The sequence below is a fragment of the Loxodonta africana genome, chromosome 4, assembly GCF_030014295.1.
Source record: "Loxodonta africana isolate mLoxAfr1 chromosome 4, mLoxAfr1.hap2, whole genome shotgun sequence".
Classification (NCBI taxonomy): domain Eukaryota; kingdom Metazoa; phylum Chordata; class Mammalia; order Proboscidea; family Elephantidae; genus Loxodonta; species Loxodonta africana.
The window spans coordinates 92,909,793-92,936,669 of record NC_087345.1 but is presented as its reverse complement, the minus strand read 5'-3'; the positions used below and the strand labels follow the sequence as shown (position 1 = coordinate 92,936,669).

The 26,877-nt window shown below is 51.4% G+C and overlaps 2 protein-coding genes across 12 annotated transcripts; both read right to left on the bottom strand.

The window, feature by feature from the left end:
* Positions 1-4,205: 4,205 nt before the first annotated feature.
* Positions 4,206-9,415, bottom strand: DHH (desert hedgehog signaling molecule). The gene is made up of 3 exons (XM_003405761.4): positions 8,861-9,415; positions 5,959-6,220; positions 4,206-5,666 (listed from the first exon to the last, which is right to left on the bottom strand). Exons 1-3 carry the CDS (start codon positions 9,161-9,163, stop codon positions 5,041-5,043), a joined length of 1,191 nt encoding a protein of 396 aa, XP_003405809.1. The 5' UTR covers positions 9,164-9,415; the 3' UTR covers positions 4,206-5,040.
* Positions 9,416-9,527: 112 nt separating this feature from the next.
* On the bottom strand, positions 9,528-26,271 carry LMBR1L (limb development membrane protein 1 like). 11 transcript variants are annotated; one of them, XM_023555959.2, is made up of 17 exons: positions 25,228-25,519; positions 22,029-22,113; positions 20,750-20,783; positions 19,594-19,733; positions 19,298-19,401; positions 17,058-17,184; positions 16,464-16,532; positions 16,262-16,326; positions 15,497-15,569; positions 15,322-15,405; positions 15,128-15,228; positions 14,511-14,588; positions 14,257-14,330; positions 13,928-14,018; positions 13,754-13,820; positions 12,173-12,334; positions 9,528-11,983 (listed from the first exon to the last, which is right to left on the bottom strand). In XM_023555959.2, exons 1-17 carry the CDS (start codon positions 25,297-25,299, stop codon positions 11,916-11,918), a joined length of 1,494 nt encoding a protein of 497 aa, XP_023411727.1. In that variant the 5' UTR covers positions 25,300-25,519; the 3' UTR covers positions 9,528-11,915. The 11 variants fall into 11 exon arrangements, with proteins under 11 accessions (XP_023411727.1, XP_003405810.1, XP_064140346.1 ...); XM_003405762.4 differs by having other exon boundaries at positions 15,152-15,228; positions 25,228-25,413; XM_064284276.1 differs by having other exon boundaries at positions 19,594-19,704; positions 25,228-25,256.
* Between the last annotated feature and the right edge of the window lie 606 nt (positions 26,272-26,877).

Here is a 26,877-nt window from a genome sequence, read left to right as displayed (position 1 = left end):
TATGGTTGTCCTCTATTTTCTGATTTTCCTATGTGTTATAAATCATAATCTCTGCCTGGGATTAAATAGGATTAGGGTGGGATGTAACACCCTTGGAATCCCTGGTGGCATAGTGGTTAAGAGCTAAGGCTGCTAACCAAAAGCTCAGCAGTTCAAATCCACCAGGCACTCCTTGGAAACCCCGTGGGGCAGTTCTACTCTGTCTTATAGGGTCACTATGAATTGGAATTGACTCGGTGGCAATGGGTTTGGATTTTTTTGGTTTGGTAACACCCTTGCTCAGTTCACATCCCTGATCCAATGTAAAGGGAGTTTCCCTGGGGTGTGGCCTGCACTGCCTTTTATCTTACCAGAGATAAAAGGAAAGGGAGGCAAACAGAAAGCGGGGCACTTTATCCCACCAAGAAAGCAGTGCCAGGAGCAGAGCACGTCATTTGGACCCGGGGTTCCTGCAAGAAGAAGCTCCTAGTTCAGGGAGAGACTGATGAGAAGGACCTTCCTCCAGAGCCAGAAAGACTTCCCATGGAGCTGATACCCCGAATTTGGACCTAGCCTACTAGATTGTGAGAAAATGGATCTCTCTGTTAAAGCCACCCACTTGTGGTATTCTGTTATAACAGCACTAGATAACTAAGACAGTCCCATTGCACAGCACGATACTTGACACATAATGGACACTCAGTAAAACATTACTGAATTTAAGATATCACTTCTCATGGGGAATGTTCATTTTTATACACCAACCAAGTCACATACAGAAATAGTAACAGGGAAAAGGTTTGAATGTGCTAGCTGGCAACCAGAATCTCTCCCTCCCTTCTAGGGAAATACCTTGACCAGCCATAGCCTTCTTTTCCACAGACAGCTGCCTCAGTCTCCCAGCCAGAGAGGAAACCTTTCTTCAATATAGCACAGACCACAAAAACACAGTCAGGGATAAACAATCAGGGTTCTGGATCTGAAATGCTCATATTTTCAAGGAGGGTTGATTATTTTCACTAAGTAATGACCCCATCTTAGCACTGGTCTCTTCCTACCTCAAACAATTCTAGAAGCTCAATCTCCCCTCTCTTTCTCAGATTCAAAAGGAGCTAAGAGTCTTCTTATGCTTTCTGTGATGGTATACCTCTTTGCCATGGATTCCTGCCAGAAACTGTACCAGTATATTTATTCCCTTTACTGATGGCTGGTAGCTTTAGTTAGGGAGTTAGTTCGGGTGTTCGGCCATCCCGGCAGGAAGAAGAGCCGATGAAAATGAGAAATAAATGCTGTCAAAAAGCTGGGAGAGCTTTATTACGGACTCAATGAAAGGAATGACCCAGGATCAAAAACAACTTAAGGTGTCATATGGTATGGCCCCACTCATCAAGGCAGTCTTACTTCTTGTTACTGCTGCTCCAGTTCCACCACTTACTGGCTGTGGTAGTTTGGGCAAGTGACTTAAATCTCTCTTTCCCTCAATTTCTTCATCAATAACACGATCTTCCAAAGCTTATTATGGGGATCCAATGAAAGAATGCATGAGCATGCATGAAATGCCAGAACAGGGCCTGGCACCTAGTAATCTCTCAATAAACATTAGCTCCATATAGTTACACTTCCTAGTGTCTCCCAGAGTCTCCTGCTCTTGCTAGGCTACACATCTTCATCCCAGATTCCAAGTCCTTGCTCCTGATATCCCTTCTGCCTGGAATGCCCTGTCCTGTCTCCTCCACTTACACATGCTTCAACATCCTATTCTCCTCAAGTCCTTCTCTGTACTAGTATGGCATTTACTTCTTCTTCAACTCATCTTGATTAAGCAACAGTGTTGCTTTGTCAGTTAACCATTTTATTCTTTGTGTCTCCTCCTCCAGGAAAGAGGCTGTTTCTTTAGCTCTTGTGTGTTTTTCAAGGGCCTAGTACAGAGCTGTGCTGTAGATGTTCAGTAAATCTTGCTTGAAGAAGGGAAGGAAAGGAAAAAAGCTGGATTCTGCATGATGAAAAGTTCACCTGAACTTTAGAGCAGTGGTTCTCAAGTCTCCCAGTATGCTGAGAGGTTTCACCAAGGTTATCACAAAATGTTCTGGGAATTCTCAAAACAAGGTTATTTTTAATTCTACTTTAGTTCTAAAAACATTAAAAATCTGTCTGTTTCACAGAATTTTCTGAAGAAAGGAGTATTACGAAATCAATTATAGATGCAACACAACCCCCCAAAAGTTTGGGAACCATTGATAATGCTTTTAGTGGAGTGGTGAAAAGTAAACAGCAGAAAGCAGCGAAGACAGTGAGAAATGGACACAGTATAGAAAACACTTAGAGTGTCTATTCCATATTGGGCACATATACTGATCTTGCCAACAATCCTGTCAAGTGGTGTCATTATCCCCAGCTCTGTCTGACTTCAGGGAGCCCTGGTGGTACAAATGGTTAAGCTAAAGTTTGGCAGTTTGAACACACCCAGAAGCTCCTCAGGAGAAAGACCTGGCAATCTGCTTCCATAAAGATTATAGCCAAGAAAATCCTTTGGGGTAGTTCTACTCTGTCACTTGGGCTGCTATGAGTCAGAATGAACTCAATGGCACCTAACAACAAGAACAATGTCTGAATTCCAAGCCATGCTCTTTCCCTAATCCTCATTGCTGGTTTTGTGAATGAGAAGAGGTAGCACATGGCCACAAGAGTATACGGCCTGCTCTACGGAGATGGTGCCCTTTGCTGCTAGGGGGCAGGTCATGGTTTTTTTAAGGCACTGGGAGGTGCCTTAAAGGGACAAGGATAATGAGGGATGGAAGTAGGGTGTGAAAAGTGAGCCTCAGGCCTGGGAAGTGCCCTACAGGATGTAATTCCTACTATGATACTAGGAATCATCACTGTTATGGTTAAAGTCCTTATTTTCGGCACATCACTGTTAAGATATATGCATTACCTGGGAAGGGATGTAAAAACAAGGAGCCCATCAACATAGGAAGGGTCATTAGTTTTTCAGATTAGTCATCACCCAGGATGACATGACAGGTGGACATCAGGATCTGATAGAGGGAGACAAGGGCAGATTTAGAAAGAAAGAAAGAAAGGTTTACAGCTTGGGGTATGTTTCTGAGAGCCGGTTGGAGAACAACAGGCACCTGGCGTGAGTTGAGTGAAATGAAATGGTGGGTGGAAGGGCATGAAAGGCAAACGTAGTCCACTTCTTAGTTTTGCCTTTATCAAGAACTACCTGGAACTCTAAAATATGCTTTCACACACTGGTCACCAGGTCATAAGGGTGAGAGAGGCGAAGGGCAACTTGGATGGGAAGGAAATCTGGACACCTGCAGGATACAACTCCAACTCCAACTTCCAGGAGCCACTGAGCTAAACCAAGTACCACCGATGCAAAACTGCCAAGGTTTGGGAAGGCTTTCTCAGAGAGAGGCAGGTGGGCTCCTCGCGGGCTCCCGACACCCGTGGCTTAGTCCTGGCAGCTTAACAAGCCCCACCCACCATCTCTAGCCTCCTCTGGGAGGAGGGCTTCTTTGCAGCGGTTCAATCCACCCATCCTTGTAGCATTCTTTCCTTTGGTCTCCAAGGGAACCAAGAGTAAGCCTAGAATTCTCCTGAAGGCCACCAGAGGGCGGTGTATTAATCAGGGACCCAGCACCCTGGGAGTGCACAGTTGTTATACACAATGGCCGGTGGCTCCTGGCGGTACCACAAACCTCTGACCCCTCCCCAGGCCCTAGACATTCTCCTTCCAAAGCAGTGCAACTTCCTCAGAGACTTCATTCGAAACCCAGGGGCACCAGCCTGCCTAGATTCCAGGTGTCCCATGTGTTGGAACCTGGAGTTTCTAGAAGCACCCAGGCCAGGGAAGCAGAGCCCGCAATAACTGAAGAAGGGCTGGAGAGGGGCATTAGAAGGTGGAGGAAACCAACAGAAACGACAACCGGGGCCGGCCAACAGAAAGGGAACTCGGATTGCAATACACGTATGTCCCTGCTAGGGTGGCCTATTCCCCCCCCCCCCCCCCCACACACACCAGGGCTGAGCCACTCTCTGTGCACAGCTCTTCAGGACGGAAAGGTTCCAGCCATCTGTTCAGGTTCTTTGTCTTGGCCACGAGTGTTTGAGGACTGTCAGTTATGAATTAGCCAGGGATTTCCACAGGTCACCAGCTGGCCCAGTGACGTCCCAGGGGGAAAAAAAAAATCAGCCCCATCCAGGTCCTATTACAAGGGAAGGATAGGACGAGGCTGATTCATAGTCTCGAGGGAGGGCCTAGGACTGCACGTTAACAATCGGTGGTGGTGGAGGCGGGATGCTTTGCTTATCAATACCCACAGTGGCCTGAGCCCCTGCTGGAGCCCCCAAGAACAGAGAAGGGACATGTATGGGCCTTCACACTCCCTGGACAACTCTGGCCCATCCATCTGTTGGTATGCAGCGATGTGGGGGGAATGCTGGTCTTCTCTGGGTGGGAGGAGGGACCAAGAGTCTAAAGAAGAGCATGACTCTTCATTGGTTAGGAGGCCCCTCTAAGGGGAGGAAGAGGGCCCCCCCCCACCTGCTGGGGCGGGGGAAGGAGAGGAAGCCGGAATTAAGGTGTCCTGGGGCTGGTCCCCTTTCCCCCCATGTCCGGAATGGAGGTGTTTTCCAATAAGGTCCTGGAAGCCTTCCCTTTATTAGGCCACCTGTAGGAAAAGGCAGATGTCAGACTGACTGGCTCTGTCAGACAGTGTTAACGCCGTGCCCCAGTCCCTAACCTGGCCAGATAATTATATTACAATTTATAAATAGAAAATTAAAATAAAACTATGGGGTGAGGCTCAGGCACTGGGGAAGAAGAGATTAAATAGTCCTGGTAAAGGAGTGCCCACCATCAACCCCAACTACCTAGGAACCGGGGTTACCTCCTTTCAGCTCGTTGCCCCTAAACCAGGCAGTTCCCATATTGCCCCGTCCTTCTCTCTATTCCTCCCTCCCACCCAATCAGTATCATCTACTGCCTACATGCCCAGATCTCAGCCGCATGCCCCAGTCTCAGCGGGCTCCTCGAAGTTTCTATGCCTGGAGCGCTCAGCCTAGCAGTTCCTCCGCCAGGCGATAGAGGAGCCGAGAGTACCAATGCATGCCAGTCGGCTGGACTGCTCCGCCAGGGAGCAGCGCCCCCAGCGCGTGCAGCAGGCGCAAAGGTGCAAAGGCGCGGTGCGCCCACTGGTGACTCTCCAGAACTGCGTAGCACGAGGCCAGGACGTCGTTGACCAACAGTGTCCCGTGCGCGGTGAGCGGAGCGAACACGCCCACAGCTTCCTCCCGCGCTACGCGGGCCACGCGCGCCGGCTGAAGCGCGTCCCCGCCAGGCGCCAGCACCGAGTCTCCCGCGCGCAGCCTGCGAGCGAACACTGGTGCAAAGTCGCCTGGCGCAGGCGCCGGCCCTCGAGCGGCGAACACCAGGTGCCAAGGAGTGAGCAACAGCTTGCGCGGGGGCCGTTCAGTCTCCACAGCCACGAACGAGGCCCGGCGCTGCAAGTCACGGTCCAGAAACAGCAGCACTGGCGTGGGCACCACCCGACCTGCTGCATCGGCCGCCAGTACCCAGTCACCGCGATGCAATTCTCGCAGACCCTTCCGCTCACCGCTCCGCAGGCGCACTGTGGCATTTCCAGGAAAGCAGCCGCCCGCCCGGACAGCCAGTGAGTTATCTGCAGGGAACAAGAAGGAGGGATTGGATTAAGACCACTGGTTCCAGAATGTTGGCACAAATTATCAAAGATGTGCTTCAAGCTTAGCACAGATCTCAAACTTCAGTCCTGGGACAATATTCAATTTTCCACTGATCCGACCCCAAACTGGGCAGAAATGGAAGGGTGGTTTACAATACTAACGCCCACTGCCCACTTGGGCTCCCCTACTGTTACACACGGACTATACAGCCTCAGTTTCCCCGAGGGAGCACCCCTTGGGCGGACCTCACCACCCCGCAGCCTACCGTACCGGCTTTGACCGACACGTGGACGTGGTTGCGCGATTCATAATAGACCCAGTCGAAGCCGGCTTCCACCGCCAGGCGCGCCAACAGCCCATACTTATTGCGGTCGCGGTCGGACGTGGTGATGTCCAAGGCACGGCCTTCGTAGTGAAGTGAGTCCTGAGCGTGGTGGCCGTCCTCGTCCCAGCCCTCCGTCACCCGCAGGCGCACTCCGGGCCACATGTTCATCACAGCAATGGCCAACGCGTTCACCCGCTCCTTACATCGCTGGCGAGGAATAAGATAGTCAGCCTCCCCTTCCCCCAACAGCGGCAGAAGGGAAGTGAACTGGAGGGTCGACTCTTGTTTCCCCGCCCCCACTCCACTTCCTCCCAGCTTTCCAGTGTCCTGGGAAGCGAGAATCTGAATAGACGTAGTCGCCAATGTGCTCTCCCTTTCCAGAGCGTCGCTGGAGAACTAGGAGTAACCTCTGAGTTGAGACGGGGCGCCCATACTTCTCTTTCCCGACTTTTAATGCCCGCCCCTCACCTCCACCAGCCTGAGAGGTCGGCTCAACCTGGGCCAGAGTTCAGAGGGCGAGGGAACGGAGGAAAGCTTGGTAAGGGAAGGGTTGAACAGCCCGGCTCCTCAAGAGGAGCCCCTGTTTGAGTCTGGCCCCCGCCCCAGGCCCCGGCAGCCCTCCCTCTCCCTGATTCATCTTTTGTTTCGTTGCCTTCCCTGGCACCGGGCATCGCTTCCTTCCTTCCTTCCTCCTCCTCCTTTCTGCCCCTAGCATTAACCCCTTCATGGTCCGGGTGCCCCCCACAGAGGTGCCCTAGCAGAGCGGTGCGCGATCAAGGCTACTGGAAAAGGGTTGGGTGGCGGGGGCCGCGCGAAGTACAATGGCCATTCTCAGGGATGACTTAACCGAGAGAGAATCCCGGGCCGAGGCCGGGGACGCGCCGGGAGAAGCGGACTCAGCAGCTCCAGCCACAAAGGCGCTTTTCAGCCGCCCCGGCGCAGGGAGAGGAAAGGGCAGAAAGCCGCGCCCCCCCCCCCATCACTGCCCTGGCCCGCCAGGTCCCCTCCCCCAGCGCGGCCAGCCCTCCTAGTACCAGCGAGGGCGCTGCCAACCCTGAGCGCCCCTATCTTTCCATCTCGGTTCCAGACGCAGCCCAGAAGGCGCGGAAGCAGCACCTGAGAGTAAAAGGAGCTGTCCTTGCGCGGATCTGGGGGGCCCCCTGCAGGGTGGGAGTGGCGAGGAGGAATGGAGGAAGCCGCTGGAAGCCTGCGCCCGGGGGAGTGAGACCATGCTTATCTCGGCTGTTCGAGTCTGGGAGTCGGAGACCTTGGCGAGCTCCACAGCGTGGACACGGTGGGAGGAGGCTCAGAGAGGACAGCTTCCTTTTCTTCTTCCCCCTTCGACCTCTCACCTCAGACTTGGTTTTCTCCTAACTGCCAGAGGGACACTTTCCCCTGCCCTTCTTTCCGAGTCTTCCACACCTCCACAGCGTTGGGGGAAGGGGGGAACAGGAAAAGTGGTAACTCCTTCCAACTTCTTGTCGTTTTGTCCCATAAGGAGGCCCAGAGGCCCTGACCTGCGGGGGCAGCAGCCCAGTGCAGAGCCAACTCAATAGAGGCCTTTTGCAGCCAGGGTGTGGGAGATAAGCTGGACTGAGGGGGTTCCCAGGCCTGTCAGAGTTCCTTTCTGGGCCTGTCCCTTGTTCTGCACCCTCTGCTGCAGGTGGCAGCCAGAAGAAAGGGCAAGGCTAGGATGTTCCTTAACCAAGGAGAGAAGATGGAGTGTCCCCTTCCTAATTTCTGGCAAGGGGGAAGGCTTCACGGTAGGAGCAAAAAGGGATTCTTTCTTCCCTGGACAGGTTTTCCTGACAAAGTAACCTGGAAAACTATGGCAATTAATCAGAGGAAATCCGTGCCCCTCCCTCTCCCCCCACTCTCCCACCCCAGACACAATTAGGTGGTGTAATGGAAAGTGTATAGGACTTAGAATCAGGAGTCCTGCATTCTAGTTCCAGCCATGCCACTAATTGTGAGACTTTGATTAAATCACTTTTCCTCCTGGGCCCAGCTCTCGGTGGTGAAAATGGAAGGTGGAGGAAGGAATGTGACCTCCAAGTTCCCTTTCAGTTCTGACATTACTGACCAGAGGTGGTTCTTCCGTCCCAAAGTGTTGCCCACCTCACCCTAGGTTGGTTCAGCTGGAGTCTAGAGCAGATGCTCAATACATGGTAGCTGAACTTGCTTCAATTTCAAGAAGCTAAGCTGAACTTGGGGGACATAGGGGCCCTTTGATTCTCAGGTGGGTCCATCTTTTCTTCTCATTGAGGACAGGACAGTTGTTTAGACCTCATAATAGCACTGCCCTGATTCTAGGACACTTCTCTCAGCCACAGACAATTCCTGCCCATCCCCTCCTCAGGTAGATGGCCTGATGACCTGACTGCTCCCTAGCCTCTTTCAGTCTATTCAGTCATGGAGCTTTTCCACCATCAGGTCAGGAGCCAGGCCAAGGGTAGAGCTTTCTGTCTGGTGCCCAGCCAGTTCCTGGCCCCCTGGCCCCCAACTCACCCCAGCCCTTCCTGCCTGGCTGGGTGGCTGACCCCCGGTCCACGCCTCAGCCATTTCCCGTCTCGCCTGCCGCCATCCTCCTTTCCCCGCCCTCGCTGTCTCTCCCAGCTTCACTCTCACTAGTCCCTCCTCCCCCTTTCTATCCCAGCCTCTCCATTGGGATCCCTCCTGACTGCTGTGTCCAGCCAGCAGGTAATTTGGGGGGGGGGGGAGTAAGGTGGGGGTTGGTCTTTGGGACTGAGCTCTATAGATGACTCGTGTTTCACCCTCCCCAGCTGCCATGGGAGAATGGAGAAGTTGGCAGTGTCCTGGCGCAGGTGGGGAGAGACCCTTCCTTACCTCAGTCATCAGGCGATCGGCGCCACTGTTCTCCTCGTCCTTGAAGATGATGTCGGGGTTGTAGTTAGGCACAAGGTCCCGGAAGCGCTCGGATCCCCTTGCCACCCTTCCCTCGGCTGGCCCACTGGCGCCCAGGGTCCGCTCGGGCATGCTAGGCACAAACTGCTTGTAAAGCAACGGCACGAGCTGCTTGCGCACGTAGCGGCGCCGGCCCACCGGGCCCCGGCCAGGCCCGCAGCTCTGGGCCGGCAGCGCCAGAAGTGCCAAGCAGCACAGGGGCACCAGACTGGCCGGCAGCGCCATGGATGCAGCGGACTAGGGCCAAAAGGTAGCGTTCTTGTCCTCACTAGCTCGCCGGTCAGTTGGGCATTTCCCCAGACTCCAGAGCGCGCAGCAGGCAGAACTGCCTTGAGTGCCCTAGAGTTCTTGTGTCTCTGTGCACCTGGCTGCAGCTAGCTCTGCCCACATGCCCCTGGGGGGTCTGGGACCTGCTACTGACGGGCCATCATAGCGGGGAAGGGGGGTCGTGGGTGTGTGCCAGCCCAGCCCGGCTCTGCTGCCCGGCTCCTGAGCTGCCAGGACGCTTGGGCTCCGCCTTAAGTGGCCCCTGGCCCCGCCTCCCGCCCTTCTCCCAGGGCGGTCCCGCCCCCTCCCACCCGGGCTGGGGCTCTAGCCGGTCACTGCTGGTCCATTTCGCTACTGAAGTGTGTTCCATCCTGGAAACCAGAAAGGCACCTGCCTAGGAAATTCTGGTAGCTTTACAATCCTCCGATGCCTGGTTAAGCATCCTTCTACCTCCCAGCCTACGCTTGGGCCAAACCATCCTTGCTCTCCCAAAGTCTACCCTGGCTGGTTGCCTTCTGCTGTCATCCAAGAAGTATGGGTTCTAGTTTCTGCCCAAGGCCAGACAAACCTTTTAGGCATACAACCAAAGCCTCTTCCCCTCTTCCCCGTGGTCCTCTCCACATTGTCCCCACTTCCATCTCTCCTTGCTTGGCAATTACCAGGACTGAAAGAAATGGGAACCAGGGGACCATTTTCCCTAGTTGCTTTACAGCCCCTCAGCTGGGAACTTCCCCTTGGAGCTCCTAGAATCAGACACGGAGCTTTGTAGCTATATTCTGTTTTAGTACTTCCAACTTTTGTCCCTTCTTGCTCTAGCCAGACACCCACACCCAACAATTGTTTTTCAAATGAATAACTTGCCATCTCACTCCTGACTCCCTTTGGCTCTACTTCCAGCCACTCAGGTCTCATCTCAGAGACTTTGAGCCTAAACACTTCGCCCACCAATCTGTTATCACTTAGAAGTCACTTCCTCTAAGAAGCCTTCCCTGATATCCTGACACTGCCTACCTCTATTTCCTTGAGAACCAACTGCCATTATGGTACCATATTAGAATTATGTCACCCTTACTAGACTGGCCACTGGGTACAGGCTTGTTTCTCATGTTATCTTCAAGGCTAGGAGTGCCTGCCCTACAGTAGGGTGCTTGGCAAGTATTTGTGGAATTTACACTTTTTGTATTCCATACTCACCCTCCCTTTACCCAGTTCTATGGCTAGCACTCATAGCAACTTTGTGTACATTAGAAAAAGGTGCTCTTTCCTCAAGACCCCTGAATGCCATTTGCAAGGAAATTGTCGCAGTAATTATATTTACAATAACTATGATGGTTAAGATTGTGTCAACTTGGCTGGGCCACGATTCTCAGTGTTTGCATGTGATCGATCACTCCCATGATGGGATCTCCTGTGAGTAGCCAATTGGCTGAAAGGGAGTTTCCTTGGGTGTGTGCCCTGCATCTGAATATAAGCAGACGTACTGGCTTTTTGCTCTTTCTAAATCCTGCAGCTGGCTCCTGTTCATCTGACTTCTGGTTCTCAGGACTTGAGCTAGCAGCTTACCTGCCACACTTGGGATTCATAGATCTTCACAGCCTGTGAGCAAGAGCCCTGCTCTCTGACCTGCCAGTCTTGGGTGTGCCAGCCCTTGTGGCTATGTGAATCAGGAGAAACCTCTATCCTGATCCACAGACTTGGGATGTTCCAGCCTTTATAACCACGTGAGCAGCTTCCTTGATATAAATCTCTCTCTCTCTCTCTATGTATGTCTTACTGGTTTTGTTTCTCTAGAGAACCCAGCCTAAGACAATGATTATGAGGCAAACAGTGTCCCAGGAAGCTGTGCAATCCAACAGTCAAGTCAGGAAGGGCAGGCAGTCAGGGCTGAGGGTCTGTGCATGGGTGAGTAGGGGGAGGTTATCCTATTCCTATGCCCATCTATCCCACCATCCGAGGTACAGAAACAGGGCCATATTTCTGTATAGGAGTCAAGGGACCAGTTGGCTTTAATCAAGGTTAAGAGTGGAGGAGCGTTGCACTGCCCAGTTGTATGACCTAACACAGATGCAGGTCCCCAAAGGACACTAAGGATGCAGATGGAGGGAAGGAAAAAGGATAGAGGGCGGGGCCCCTTTTCTCTCAGTTGGTAGGCTCGGACAAATAGACACAGAGACAGGCCCTTTAAAAAACCAAAGAAAACCCTGGGATCAACTTTATTGCTGATGGTTCCAGCCTCTTCCTCCCTATGCTCATGGCTGCTCCGGTGGTCCAAAGGCCCTCCAGGATAGCACAGTGCTTAGCCTCTGCTGGGCCAGAAGCAAGGGAGACAACCTGCCTCCCAAGTCCCCAGCTCAGACCCTCCCCAGCCCCCACCCCTCCCTATTGCACATCAAATCATGTAAACATGGCTACGGGCTTGGCCCTGAACAGCATTGAGGCAGATTGATGTGTAAACTGATTTGGGACCAGAAGCTAGAGGCAGTCACCCAGCCCCACCCCACACCGAGGCCCATAGTTAAGTCTGGAAAAGCAGGGGGGCCTGGTCCCAAACACTGGCTCAGATTTGCAACAGTGCAGATGGCTCAACTCTCCTCTGCCATGCACCCTCTCAGATTCCAGGTCCTGAGGTCCCCCCACCCCCAGGCTCCCCTCCATGCCTGGGCAGCAGATGGCAGTGTCCAGTCTTCTCCCTCCCACCCTCAGCTGGAGGTCACTGGTGCTGGGTCTTCCTAGATGCCCGAGGGAAACCAGAGACAGGCAGCGGCAGTCTGTCCAGCCCTGGAGAGGAGGGGAGCAAGTCAAAAGTAGGGCACAGGTGCTGTCCCTCAGGGATAAGACAACCAAGCCTCAAATGGGTGGATGAGATACATTACATGCCATTTTCCTTACTGGGATGATCTCCCCTGTTCCAGAAGCGCCCCACCTGACAAGCACCCCACAAGCCAGTACCCTTCACCCCCTTCTCACCAAAGGCCCGAATCAGCTCTGCCCGCACAGCTGCAGTGAAGGTCTTCACCAGACAGAGTGTGGTAAGGCCTGCGAAGGCCGCATTGTAGAGGAACACGATGTAGAAATTGCCCAGCCAATTGAAGCGTCCAAAGTCACCCAGCAGATCAAAACGAGTGAGCCCTGAAGTACAAAGGCCAGGATGAGAAGTGGGCTCCCAGACATTCCCTGCTCAGAGCCCAGCTTTCTGCTGCCTCCTGGTGGCCATATCTCAACACTGCAATCGATAGGTCGGCCTCTCTTGGGCATCAATTATCCTACCTCCCAACCTCTGTCTCAAGGGCAGTTCAGGGCTGTTGCAGAAAGTGTCAGCAGCTAGGCTTGCTCGGACTTCCTTTCCAGAGTCTGGCTTCTTCTCTTCCAATAGGGACCCCTGTGGCTCCAGGTGTGCTGAGGAGCTCCCTGGGCCTGCTACTTGTTCCTGGGCCAGGAATCTATAAGCTTGTTACCAAGTTTTTTTTAGTAGACAGAGCAACCATTTGGTTAGCAGCTAAGCACCTAACCATTGGGCAACCAGGGCTCCTTGTGAGGCCCTTTTTGTTGTGTAGCTTTGAGTCGACTTCAACTCATAACAACCCTATAGAACAGAGTAGAACTGCCCCATATGGTTTTCTGGGTTGTAAATCTCCACAGGAACAGGTCTTTACAGGAACCAGGTCTTTTTCCCATGGAGCTGCTGATGGGTTTGAACCACTGATCTTTCGGTTAGCAGCCAAGTGCTTAACCCAAGTGCTTATCCATTATGCCACCTGGGCTCTTTCTGGGGCCCTCACTACCACTTAAAAATATTCCTACCTGCATCCAACCTAAAGGAACTAGCTGGTGGACCCATAAACACAAGCCTAGTTTCCTCCTAAAACCCCATGGCATAAACACAAATGACATAGTGGAAAGAGTATAAGCTTAAGAACTAAAGAGAACTGGATTTGAATACTAAATCATTTACCATATATGGATGATGATTTGGTGTGGGGGGGGGCTGTTACCTGTGCAACTCTCATACGACCTTGGGGTGAACTCGTTACACTTTTGAACTTCACCAGGTAATTCTAGATCACAGCTCTAAAGAAGGTGGGCGAAGGACCTAGTATATTATTTAATGCTCCAGACTGTGAGAAAAGCACTGGACTGGGGTTCAGGATATAAGGGCTCTAGCCTGACTTTGCTTTGCCTCAAATCAGCTGTGCATCTCTGGGTAAATCAATTAGCTTCTCTGTTTCTCATCTTCAAAATGATAAAGTTTTATTAGATGATCCACCCCAAAGGAAGATCTGAAAAAACGTTGCTTTCTCACTGAAAAAACATGGAAGTAAATGGGGGAATGTAGCAAACAGAAAAAGTAGGAGGTTTGAATCAACACTACTATGAAGCTCAGCAACAGGCACTTACAGAGCCTCAGTTCCTCCTGTCAGAATAATGGGGATAATATCTCCTCATAGGTTTGTTGTAGGAATAAAAGAGACAGCATGTATATAAAGTGCCTGCCCAGTAACAGCAGGCCCTCAGAAAAAACCAATTCTCTTACCTTTTTTCGCTACTTACCCAGAGTTCGAGAGAAGACAGGAAGTGCTAAGCTTAGGACCAGGAGACAGACACAGTTCCCAATTATCTGGATGGGAGTAGGAAAAGGGGAAGGTGAGGACAGCAGAGCTGCCAGCACCTAGTACCCACCCATCCCCTCAGGGAGGGAGCTTCCCCCTATTCCCTCACAGCTACCTGTGTCATTGCTGTATCGTGCCATCTGGGCCGCAGACCCTGGAAGAGTGGAGAGCTGTAGAAGCCCACAACCGAAGACACCATCAGATAACTGCCATTGGGTTAGGGAAGAACTGGCCAGCTCCCAAGGATTAACACCTCAACTCAAAAGGAACAGACCCCACTCCCCTAGCTCTCCTTTCAAAATCAATTCTTTTCCTTCTTTCCGAACCCAAGGTTGGTGAAGGCTTGCCCCCTTCCCCACCACTCCTACCTAGCACAGCTCTGCCCAGAGTTCCAAAGGAACAGATTTGGAGAACAGAGGCAATGGTGGGTTTCCAGAAGGATACAAAATGAGTACAACCTGAATGACGGCACCAAATGAGCCCAGTTTCGAGAAGGAGACCTGGCCCAGGGAGGCATCCTGAGGGATGAAACCATGTCACTGTGGAACGTTCACCACTATCAGTACCACCTAGTCTTTTCTCTAGCCTCAGCTTCTGTCCCTTGCCCCAGCCTTTCTTAAGCCCTTCTCCAAATATATATCCATAAATGCATTAACCCAAGCCCAGGAGAGATGTCGTGGTGGGAGGGCAGCTAGTACCTGCATGCCCCGGGGCATGGCGGTCTCATCGATGAGCAGCTCCAGGATGTGGACGGCCACAGTGAGCACAGACAGGCCCTGTGTGAGGCAAGGTCACTGACTACCAGCTCTGCCCCAGCACATAGCTGTACTGAGGCAAATGTTAAGAACAGGAACTCTGGTTTAATGTTTTCAGTTTCCAAGACCAGCTCTGCGTCCATTTAACCTCATGGTATCTCCTCAGTGTGGTTGCTAGCAACAGAGCAAAAGGTACCCCTCCATGGGAAAGGACTGCAGACAGTCCACGGGAACAATGAGAAAAAGGAACCACTTTTTTCAGAATAACAAGACCTATGTGGGAGTCTAGGACATGGAAAGAGGGGATGGGCTGGATTTTAACCTCATTCTTACCTCGGGGCCAACCACTGTAACTACTCAGTGGTCCTATGTAACCCCAAGAAAGTTACTTTTCTGAGCCTCAGTTTTCTCATCTGCAAAATGAGGACTGATATGCTCAGCACAGGGTAGGACACAAAGAAATACTCAGTGAATGGCAACTACTGTTATTGATGATAACCAGATTTCTGCATCTCCTCCTCCCCACGTAGGTCCAAAGCATTCAAAGGTCTATTGCCTACCCACACCAAGGCTGGTGCACCCACCGTCAGCACCAGCAAGCACAGCATGGCCAGGGGGTAGCCCAGGTTTCGCTGCCAGGCTGAAGCCTTCCGTCGCTTCTCTGTGCAAGAATGGGAGGCTGTTAGCAAGGGTAGCTGGAACAAGGGGCTACCCTCCTTGTTCCAGATATCCCAATCCCTACCAACCCACATACCCAGCAGGACCCTCTGTGTCTGCAGAGCCAGAACCTGTCTGTGTAGCAGCTCCATGTCCAAAGGCAGCCAGCAGGAGGTGGGGTCTGGGGAAAGGGAACATGGCGTTGGCCTCGAGTCATACAGCCCGTGCCCAGGCCAGACCCTCAACCCCAGCTGGGGAGAACTACGACTCACTGCAGATCCTGCGGGTCAAAGCTGCCTCTTCAAAGGCTGAGCAGTATAGCTGCTCCTCTAGGTCTTCCAAAAGCTGGGGACAGGGGCAAGGGTGGGACTAACTGTCAGAGGCTCCCTGATCCTAAGAGCCCCAGGAGAACCCTGCTCAACCCAGGGCTCCATAGTCCTAGTCCTTCCTCTAACCCTTACCCACCACCCTGTGGCCAGCTCTTTATCCAACTCTTCCCAATTGCCTTGTATCTGGTGACCAGCTTCAGATGACGGGGGTAAAGGATACAAGAGCCAACAAAGGCTGTGGCCCTTTGCAACCTGCGTACTACACAACCCTAGGAGGTAGAGTTCACATAATAGGCATCATAGATTTGCATGTTTATTATTCCAATTTTCCAACCAATGGAAATAAAGTATCTTAAGGAAAGAGTGCCCCTTTCTAACTCACACAAAGGTGCAAGATGGTTAAGCAGTGGCTCTGTTCTGGATCCCCCAGAATACCTTCTTGATTGTCACGCTTGGAATTGCTTTAATGGTTTTTCTGTCTAAAGTTTAAAAAGTAACTGTCCCAGGAGAGGCCACACATGGGCTGATACCTGCAGTAGGTTTTTTGCAGGAAGTTTTTAAGGGAACACATGGTTGGCCCCAGTGCCTAGTGGGGTCTGAAAGGAAGACCCAGCTCCCAAGGCACAAAACACCACCTGCTTCATTGTTTGACTTCAGCTTTGCAGGAAGCTCACCCTGCAGGATCAACAGGCGAGCAATACTACATACCCGGGGCTTGACCAGCAGCTTCCCAGTGACTGAGAACATGCGAGCAAGACCTAGTGGAGTACACACTGTGGAGACAGGAGCCAGTCACCCACTAGACCCTTCTCTCCACCACTTTCCTTACCCACCCCTCTGTTCCCTTGCCTTCCACCCTGGTTGGTCTTGCCAAGGACCCTACCCATTGTCCCAGCCCCTGCACACTCACCCAGGAGCAGCAGAACTCCGAGGAAGGAGATGCAGGAGTAGAGGTAGGGGAGGTAGTACTCCCAGAAGTCTGCGGTTGAAGGAAGAAGAGGCAAGTCAGCTTGTCTCTCTCCTCCATTTAATGGGGGCTGATAGGCCTCAGAGTGGAGGCAAAGACAACTCAAAACCTACAGGGATTGGCAAGTATTGCCAATTAGGAAAGATGGCCCAGTGTCAACAAAAAAGGGAATGGTGCGGACTGTAGCAAAGTGGAGATCCTAAGCGCTATCTAAGGGGACACCTGCTATTTAGTTCCAGTCACCAGAGACTTGTGTGGCCAAATCTTCTCCCTTGTCAAGCAAAACCAGAAATCTTACTATTAATGTGAAACTTCCCAATTTAAAAATGATAGCAACTGATTCATATACATTTTTTAATCATTGTATAAGCCCAATGGGACATTTCTGCAGGATGGGTTTGGCCCAAAGTCCATTAGCTTAAAACTTCAGTCTAAGGGAGAGGTTCTCAACCTTCTCCACCTTAGAGGAATACAATCATTCCAGGCAGGAGAAGAGCCACTCATCCTGGAGGGTGGGGAGGAAGCCAGGCCTCTCACCATAGAGTGACTCCTTGCTGGCCTTGTTGTTGTCCACAATGGCTGATGCCACCCACACCATGCCCAGCACCAGCAGGGTGAGGAGCACCAACATCACCACCGTCTCATATACCCGGCCCAGGACACCCTACAGGAGGAGACAATACATGAGAAAGAAAGAAGGGCTGGTCAACCCCTCTGTCCTCCCATCCCCAACTCCAAGTGTTCTTCGTTTGCAATCCCCTTCCCCAGATCCATTATCTTGTCTTCCTTGGGAGGCTGACCCCTGAGGTCTGCATCACTCAAGTTTTTTTTTTTTTTTTTTTTATTGTGCTTTAAGTAAAAGTTTACAAAACAAGTCGGACTCTCATACAAAAACTTGTAAACACCTTGGTATATATTTCTAATTGCTCTCCCCCTAATGTGACAGCACACTCCTTTCCACTCTCTCCTTTCATGTCCATTCGGCCAGCTTCTGACCCCATTTACCCTCTCATATCCCCTTCAGACAAGAGATGCCCACATAGTCTCATGTATCTACTTGATCCAAGAAGCTCATTCTTCCCCAGTATCATTTTCTATCCCATAGTCCAGTCCAATCCCTGTCTGAAGAGTTGGCTTTGGGAATGGTTCCTGTCTTGGGTTAACAGAAGGTCCGGGAATCATGACCTCCGGGGTCCTTCTAGTCTCAGTCAAACCATTAAGTCTGGTCTTTTTATGAGAATTTGGGGTCTGCATCCCACTGCTCTCCTGCTCCCTTGGGGGTTCTCTGTTGTGTTCCCTGTCAGGGCAGTCATCTGTTGTAGCTGGGCATCAAGTTTTTTTTTTAATATTTTTATTGTGCTTTAAGTGAAAGTTTACAAATCAAGTCAGTCTCTCACACGAAACCTTATATATACCTTGCTATATACTCCTGGTTGCTCTTCCCTTAATGAAACAGCACACTCCTTCTTTCCACCCTGTATTTCCATGTCCATTCAGCCAGCTTCTGTCCCCCTCGGCCTTCACATCTCCCCTCCAGACAGGAGCTGCCCACATAGTCTCCTGTGTCTACTTGATCCAAGAAGCTCACTCCTCACCAGTATCATTTTCTGTCTTAGAGTCCAGTCCAATCCCTGTCTGAAGAGTTGGCTTTGGGAACAGTTCCTGTTTTGGGCTAACAGAAGGTCTGGGGACCATGACCTCTGGGGTCCTTCTAGTCTCAGTCAGACCATTAACTCTGGTCTTTTTACAAGAACTTGAGGTCTGCATCCCACTGCTCTCCTACTGCTTCAGGGATTCTCTGTTGTGTTCCCTGTCAAGGCAGTCATCGGTTATAGCGGGGCACCATCTAGTTCTTCTGGTCTCAAGCTGATGTAATCTTTCTGATTTACGTGGCCCATTCTGACTCTTGGGCTCATGCTTAGCTTGTGTCTTTGGTGTTCTTCATTCTCCTTTGCTCCACGTGAGTTGAGACCAATTGTTGCATGTTAAATGGCTGCTTGCTAGTGTTTAAGACCCCAGACGCCACTCTCCAAAACAGGTGCATCACTCAAGTTTTTTGCCCTCAAGTTCAGTTTGGCCAAGGGAAGCCCTAGCAGGAGTGGAAGGTAGGAACAGAGAGAAGCAGGGGTATTTTTCCTGTATTTCCTCACCCTTTGACAGCATGGTTTTGGTGGTGGTTGCATCCCTTTGAGACCACAGCTCCTCTGCTGGGTGGCCCTGCTTCCCCCGCTTCAACTATCAGTGGGTTCCAGAAACTATTTGCCCTGCTCAGGCCTAGCGGCAGTAATGACTTCCTGCTGTCATTACTGCCTCAAACCCCTTGTTCCCTTAACTCTTGACTAAACCTCAACAAATAGTCTCTTCATTAAAAATCTCCTCAGTTAATCTTCAGACAGGGATTGTACTGGAATATGGGATGGAAAATGTTACTGGTGAAGAACGGGCTTCTTGGATCAAGTAGACACATGAGACTGTGTTGCCATCTCCTGTCTGGAGGGGAGATAAGAGTGCAGAAAGGGTCAGAAGCTGCCCGAATGGACATGAGGAGAGAGAGTGGAGGGAAGGAGTGTGCAGTCTCATTATGGGGAGAACAATTAGGAGTGTACAGCAAGGTGTGTATAAATTTTTGTATGAGAGACTGACTTATTTGTAAACTTTCGCTTAATGCACAATAAAAATTAATTTAAAAAAATCTCTTCAGTAAAAGAAAAATCTCTTCAATTGAACCATCTGAGTGGAATTTTGTTTCCTGCCTGAACTACATTTCCCCTACTCACCTTTCTGGAGCCAGCAAAGCCCTCAGACTCTGTGAAGAAATATGCGAAGGGCATGAGGAAGATGAGGGACAGGTTGGAGAAGAGAAAAACAAGGTTCCAGAGGCCTAGAGCATAAAAAGTAAGTCCAGGTGGTTAGTAAGCAGGGATAGGTAGAGTCTAACTCTCTGGGGACTAGGTGGTAGGGCAGAAGATGGGGGTCAGAGTAATATATGACTGATTAGGCCAAGGCTGCCTGCGTCTTCCTGACCCTATCTCCTCTCTATCCCTACCCCAAGCTGCTACCAGGAGCCACGCACCATGGATGAGGGAGCCGTTGAGCCACTGGATATAGTAGTTCCGAGGCAGTGAGAGTAGTACCTCATTGCTGAGGATGGAGAAAGGCAGGAGCAGGACAGCACCCAGGGCAACTGCCAGGGTAAAGGTGCACAGTTCAAGCCTGGGCAGAGAAGGGAATAGTGAGTGCCCTTGCTTAGTTCGGACACTCAGTACCCTGTGCCCAAGCAATGCAAGTCATCCCCAAGGGCACCTGTGTCCTGTAGCAGTGACAGACCTAGGAACAAGCCTAGGGAAGGAGCCATCTGGTTGGTGGCTCTACCCACTGCCCCTCCCCACACTTTACCTCCAGTGAAGCCTTGGCACATGTGATGGGTAAAAACCTCTGGCATTCATGGGAACCTGGGCACCTGCCATGTCACTTGCCCAGGTTGTCCCCAGGAATGTGGTCTTCCCACACATGTCTGTAGGGTGTGCCAGGCATGCTGCCAAAGTTGAGGGGCCTGGCTTATCTTCCCTGCTTAAGGATACGGATTTCTGAGCTTGCCTACTGCAGCTGGATAAGTCCAGGGCCACCCCATGTGGCTATGCCTACACGAAGGTACTAAGGCAAGGGATAAGAGGGAGCTGAAACCTAGTTTCTTGGTCAAGGTTTGTGTTCTGGGCTGCATCAGCTGAAAAGAAGGGATACCTTTATCTAGTTGGTCCATGGAGGGAAAAGAAAAGGGTGTTTTGTAACCTGTATGAGCTTCTAACCTCTGCATGTACCAGTCAATAGCAGCCCAGGGTTAAGGGCCTTTCTCTCAGAACCAAGCATGTTCCATCCTTGGGGGTTTCCATCTTCTCCATTCCCTGCTCTGTGTTCTTCAGTCTGCACCCCAACTCCACTCCCTCCCCACTGGCCACTGAGAGGTAAAGCCAAGCTGGAGCCATTTTCGGTGACTCAGGCCCCAGCTGATGGTTCCTGCCTATGAGGCTCCCAGAAGCTCCTGGCCTAACCAGGGAGACAGGAACAGCAGCTTTTCTGAATGTTCCCAGGGTGGGGTAAAGCTGGAAGAAGAAATGGGGTGGACACAGAAGCTCACTCTTCACTGTGATACCCTTTCTCTCCCCTCCCCTCCAGCTCTAGGGGCCTCCTGAAGGCCAGTGCTCCCCAGATGTTTAGGCTGCAACACTTACGCAATCTTGTTGACTGTAGCATCTTCATCATCCACTACACAAGGGACAGAGGCATAGGGAAGAAGAGACATCAGTGGGCAGCTCTGGGAGTCATGCGTGTTGCTGTGTGTACCCCTGCCACCTCCCCGCCCCTGAAAGAAGGGCCTGGGCCCACAGAGGCAGGGCTGGACAGGGGGCTCTGGGGGAGCTTACACTGTAGGTCCCACAACCTATTCTCTGGCCAAGGTAGCAGATTAAAGATCAGTGGTCCCAGCTGGAGAGAGCATGGGCCCAGAAATTTCCCCTTCCCCTTAATCTCTCCCACTGAAGGTTTCTCTTTGGTCTCTGAGGTTGGTTACATCATTGGGGCAGGGAGGAGAAATAAAGGGGGTTGGGAAGAGGGAGGGGAAATTCACAGAGAAAGTCCCCAGGGATGTTACACTGAGGGGTAGCTGCCTTCCTGGGTGGAGGTTCATGAAGCCATCCTAAGGCGAGGAAAGGCTAGACCCAGGACAGGACATCTGGTACTGGGGCCAGGATAGGATGATCTGGACAGGCTTGAGCTAGGACCTGGGGCAGGGCCCCCATCTACACAACGCTGACAAGAAGGAACACTCCAATATGAGCACACTTAGGCTCTCTGTAAAGAGAAATGCCACCATCACTAGGGCCTGGGACCCCAGTGGTCAGGGAGGTCTCTCGTCCTGTGAGCACTAGGAGAAGAGATGACATAGAGCCTGCACCCATGATGGCATTCACCCTGCAGTTGCCTACTTCAAGTTCATAAGGGGTTTCATATTAACCATTTCCTTTGGTCCACATAGGAAACCCTGGTGGCGTAGTGGTTAAGTGCTACAGCTGCTAACCAAAGGGTCGGCAGTTCGAATTCATCAGGGGGTCCTTGGGAACTCTATGGGGCAGTTCTGCTCTGTCCTATAGGGTCGCTATGAGTCAGAATCAACTCGACGGCACTGGGTTTGGTTTTTTTGGGTGGTCCACACAATGACAAGGAGCAGGGTTGACTATGTTATACTCATTTTGTAGAGGATGAAGCTGAGGGTCAGAAGAGTTACCTAACTTGCCCAGTGACTTAATTAGTGACAAACCAACACTTCCACCTAGAGTTTCCACTTCATCTTGTCCCTGACTGTGGAAAAACAGGAGGCTGAAGAGGCAAAGGCTCCAGCACAGCCCAGCATAGTCATCTATCCTTTCCCATAGGCCCATTCCCCTGAGGCTGGCCACATGGCAACCAGAATGCTGGCAGAAGGCAGGCAGAAGAGAGGGAAGTCACAAGTACCTGTTGTAAACTCAGCAGGCTTCTTGAAGCGGGTCAGGGCGATGTGGCAGAGGATGTAGAGTGTTGCAAACAGAAGCGCTGAGATCTGTGGCAGAGTGTGAGCTGGGATGAGAAGCACTAATCCCCAGGACAATCCATGGTCCCAAGGGCTTCACTGCTAATTCCATGGGTTCATTTCCACCATGCTTCCAGGGGTTCCATCTTTTTCCCCGGTACTTCTAGTTAGGGCCTCCACAGCCTCCAGAAGGACCACACAAGGGCTGTCCACGCACCTGGGTAAATGGCCTCATGCCCAGCCCTACAAGGGTTTTCCTGGGAGAAAATAGCTTCACCCAGAGTAAAAACCTACAATGATGCACATGCACGCGTTCTTGAAACAGGTCATAGAACTAGAGGAAACTTAGTCTGAGCACATTATTGGAAAGAGAAGCAGATTTGAGGGGAGAAAGGAAATGTCTACATTGTCCCGGCTCTCCTCCTTCCTCCCCTGCTGCCACCTTGACCCACGCTGCAGAAAAGGATAAGCAGGAATCCAATCATCATGTCCCTAGACCAAGTCAGAATTTCTACTGTGTGCTTATTCAGTGACCCTGAAAGATCAGATCTCCTTTGGCCCAAACCAGAGGGCTCATTTAATCCTCTGCCCCTAGAGTAGGCTTTAATTGGGACCCAACACCTACAAAGTTTCTAGAGTTGGCATCAGCCCCTTTAAAGGCAGCCAAACACAGGCTCTACCTCATGTGGCTCCCACCTCCAGGGCCCAGCTTCTCAGGGCCTGTCCCATGGCCCAGTGACTGGACCTCCAATAGACAGTAATGGCAGAACTTGTCCAGGTTAATCTGCACATGCATGCATCCCAACCCTACCCCAAGTAAGCTGCTATTGCCCACTGGTCAGCTTGGTGCCACAGTCAGAGCCAGAGTCCCAAGAAGAGATGCTATTGTGTTTGAGGTAAGCCAAGAAGGCAGAATTAGCCTCATGGATTCTCCCAGCACCAGAGGTAATCTAACTGCAGTTGTCTATACAAGTAGGGAATAAGTCAGGAGAGCCGTGGGTCTGGGACAAAATTGTAACTTTTGACAACAGGGAAACAGAGTAGGAAGAAGCCACTTAGATTGTAGCTACAAGATTTTTACAGCCCAGTGCTTTGCCCTGAGCTTGCGTATTAGCCAGGTAGGTGGGAGGGCTCAAAAGGTCAGGGTGGAGTTCAACGTGGTTCCAGCATTTCCAGAGGAGGCAAGGCTGTTCTCTAGAGCAAGAGATGGGAGACAGATGGGGGAGGCAGCAGAGGCCTTCAGGTTGCCCTTGGCCAGCAATGATGTCTTCAGCTAACAGGACTAAAGGACGAGGGAGATACCCAGAAGGCTGCTTCTCTGTCCAAGGTCTCATTCCCCCCTGTTCTCTAGGAATGTGGGCCTCTGGCCCTGTATGTCTCAAAGCCTAGGCGTGCTTCCCCAGTACTGCCCAACCACATCACATGGGACTATCTACCAAGGAACACAGAAGGAAGGCTTCCTGAAAACAGGCCTCAACTGGAGAACCACACATGGCCGGACATATTCCCTACTTTCCAGGCCTCACGGACAAGGGCAGATCTAATGTACTGGCTCACCTTTTCCCTCCTCTAATCTGAGGCTGCCCAGGGCAGACTAGGGCCCAGTCTGAGAAAAATGATGACTCCATCAGTGGGTCACCCCACTCACTAACACTTCTATTTTTCCAATCATTTCTCTTTTTCTATTTAGTTTTCTTTTGGGGGGGGTGGGGGGGGACATTACCCTGGCTGGAAACCCTGGTGATGTAGTGGTTAAGTGCTATGGCTGCTAACCAAAGGGTCGGCAGTTCGAATCCACCAGGTGCTCCTTGGAAACTCTGGGGTAGTTCTACTCTGTCCTACAGGGTCGCTATGAGTCGGAATCGACTTAACTGCACTGGGTTTGGTTTTGGCTTTTTGACACTACCCTGGGGAGCTCTAGGAAGGGAAGAGAGGAGAAAGGAAATGAGAACTCAAAGCAAGCCTGAGGAATATGTGAGTGCCTAAGCTCCACTGTCTCGCCTTGCAAGGATGGGGAGACTGCGTCTTACATACTTTGGACATGTTGTCAGGAGGGATCAGTCCCTGGAGAAGGACATCATGCTTGGTAAAATACAGGGTCAGTGAAAGAGAGGAAGACTCTCAATGAGATGGATTGACAAAGTGGCTCCAACAATGGACTCAAGCATAACAACGACTGTAAGGATGGTGCAGGACCAGGCACTGTTTTGTTCTGTCATGCACAGGGTCACTATGATTTGGAACAGACTCGGCAGCACCTAATAACAATAAGGTCCACTGGGTGCTTGGGGCCCAGAAGTGAGGAGTCCATTGCTGTGTAAGCAGGTTCAGCTGCTGCCCTAGGTTACAGTGAGGGAGTAAAAAACAGGAGCCGGTGCCCTCTAAAGAACTGGGGGTAGGTGGGTGGGTGGGGTGGAACAATTCACCGGCGAAATCCCTGAATGGCTGGGAAGCTGGGAAACCAGCTTCAAAGAGTTTCTAAGGAACACCAATAAGGGGGGAGTGGGAAGGCAGCCCTAGTTGTTCCTCACCTTGACATATTAGAATCCACTTCAGTAAGAGTTCTTTCATACCAAGTGGGAGACCGACCTGACCAAGTCCCCCCAGCTACTTCCAACCTGCCACCCCTACACCTCCTGAGTCTTTCCTGGAATCCTGCTCAGTGTGACGATTTCTCCCCTTCACCAAACATCAGTTGGGTTTGCCCTCAAGTGGAGTTTGAAGGGGAAATGCTAATAAACCTGCTGCCAACCAAACCCATCCCTGCCAGACTCTTAGATTAAGACACGCGGGCGCACCATACTATCAGATTAATATAACCGGGGCTCAAACGCACGAAGACCCACGCCCAGGAACACTGAGAGGTGGGGAGGGACAGTAGGGGGAGGGGCGTGCAGAGGGGAGGAACGGAAACCGACGGGCTTTGTTTATCGCGCAGGGACCCAGCCGATCTGATCTAGGGCTCCCCAGCCGGGACACTGACCGACCCTTCGGGGTCATAGTCACTCGCCCCCGGTCCAAGCAGATTCTGACCGCGCTCTGAGTCCAGGTGGTCGCACTCTGACCCGAACTTCTTCCTCTCGCCACACACTGTGTTTCTTTCCACCTCCCTCCTACCCCTTCCTTCTCGTGGCCCCCACTCACAATGCACTCGCGGACCCGCTCGTGGAATAGCTGCTCTCGCACGGATAGCACCTCGTAGTCAGCTGCTTCCATACTCCGCTCAGCATGACTGGGGCGTGGGTGTCTCCGGGCCCGGGGAGGACGAGCGGGTATGAAGCCGCCGCCGCCAACTACCCGGACCCAGCCAAGGAGCCTCTCCTCTCTGCTGGCGACTGAAACTCTGGGTAATCTGGGGCTCAGATTCAGTCGTCCAGATGCCCCGCCCTGAAAGAGGCAGGCATCACCGCGCCTCGCTTTAAATGGCTCCGACCCCCGCCTCCCCTACTCCCTCCTCTTTAAGGTCGGGCCTCGGTCAAGTCTCAACGCAAACGCAGGCCACCAAACTCGCTCCTAGGAAGCGCTGGTTTTAGTTCTATCTTTTAAGAGACCGAGTGACGACACAACGGATGGGCGGGTTCCTTCCAGGAAGCGGAACTCATTGGCTCCTAGAGAGCTGTCGCTCATCGCTGGAGGGGTCCTGATAGGCTTGCCCTATGGAAGGAGGCGGGCTCTTTTGGGCCTATGGGTGCCCTTTCTAAAGCTAAGCAACCGTCGCACCTCTGGCGGTTGAGAATTTTAGTAGCAGCCAGGATTTTAGTTTGATCGTGGTGAAATGAACCATTTGGATCAGAACAGCCAGGCAAGATGTGAGAGCACCATGGAGATTCTGAAAGGTACCGCTGCCCAGTAACCCAAGGCCCGTAGCAGCATTTGCTAAAGTGTTTGTGTTGGGGTGGTGCTGGGGTGCACCTCTGCCAGTTTTTTACTCAGTCACTTTTGTGGAAGGCCTAGTGTGTGCTAGAGCAAATATTAAAGAACACTGGATGAGAATTACAGAAATATCTTTCTGATACTTTGTGAGGAAATGCCCACATTGGCTCATTCTTGCGTGGGCTGAGTCAAACGTTAGCTGACCATTTACTATGTGTGGCACTTTATAGATTTTATCTCATTTTAACACCACAACAGCCCTTCAGAAAAAGGTGTTGCGATTAGCAGTATGAAACCAAAACTCACACCAAACCCAACTCCTTACTGTCGAGCAGATTCCAACTCATAGTGACCCTACGGACAGAGTAGAACTAACTGCCTCATAGGGTTTCCAAGGCTGTAAATATTTATGGAATCAGATCTTTCTCCTGTGGAATGCTAACCTTTCAGTTAGCAGCCAGGTGCTTAAACCACTGTACTACTAGGGCTCCATCGGTCATACAATTAAGGGATGCAAATTACCTTTCTGAGTCCTTGGTTTGTATACTGTTTGAGAAGTCCCATCTTCATGAAGCTAAAGCCTTCCTCTAAATTGGAGGGAGCAGTATGGGGAACTCAAAAGAAGGGCTGAATTTTGCAAAGTCCCTGCTGAAGAATACGAGTACAATGCTAAAGGCCTAGACAGCCCCACTTACTATCTGACCCATGGTGTGGGGGGAGGGGAGTGCAGAAGTGTTAACTGATTAATTCTATGTCCTTTGTAACTTCTTGGTGCAAGTTATTTTTATTCTGTTCACCTAGTGATTTGCAGTAGAAACAAAGTACATATATACATGTAAATTTGTCTTTGGTGATAGCAAAATAGAGCAAAGACATGAAGAGCTAGTTTCCATTTAGCAACCAAGCTGGGGGTGAACAGAT

Excerpts from the sequence above, each read along its gene's own strand:
- DHH (XM_003405761.4), bottom strand. The coding sequence starts at position 9,163 with ATGGCGCTGCCGGCCAGTCTGGTGCCCCTGTGCTGCTTGGCACTTCTG. Across the intron at positions 6,221-8,860 it reads CCGATCGCCTGATGACTGAG|CGATGTAAGGAGCGGGTGAA; the intron begins GTAAGGAAGGGT and ends ATTCCTCGCCAG. Across the intron at positions 5,667-5,958 it reads CCACGTGTCGGTCAAAGCCG|ATAACTCACTGGCTGTCCGG; the intron begins GTACGGTAGGCT and ends TGTTCCCTGCAG.
- LMBR1L (XM_023555959.2), bottom strand. The coding sequence starts at position 25,299 with ATGGAAGCAGCTGACTACGAGGTGCTATCCGTGCGAGAGCAGCTATTC. Across the intron at positions 15,570-16,261 it reads AGCTGCTGGTCAAGCCCCGG|CTTTTGGAAGACCTAGAGGA; the intron begins GTATGTAGTATT and ends CCCTGTCCCCAG. Across the intron at positions 11,984-12,172 it reads AGAGCTGATTCGGGCCTTTG|GGCTGGACAGACTGCCGCTG; the intron begins GTGAGAAGGGGG and ends CCTCCTCTCCAG.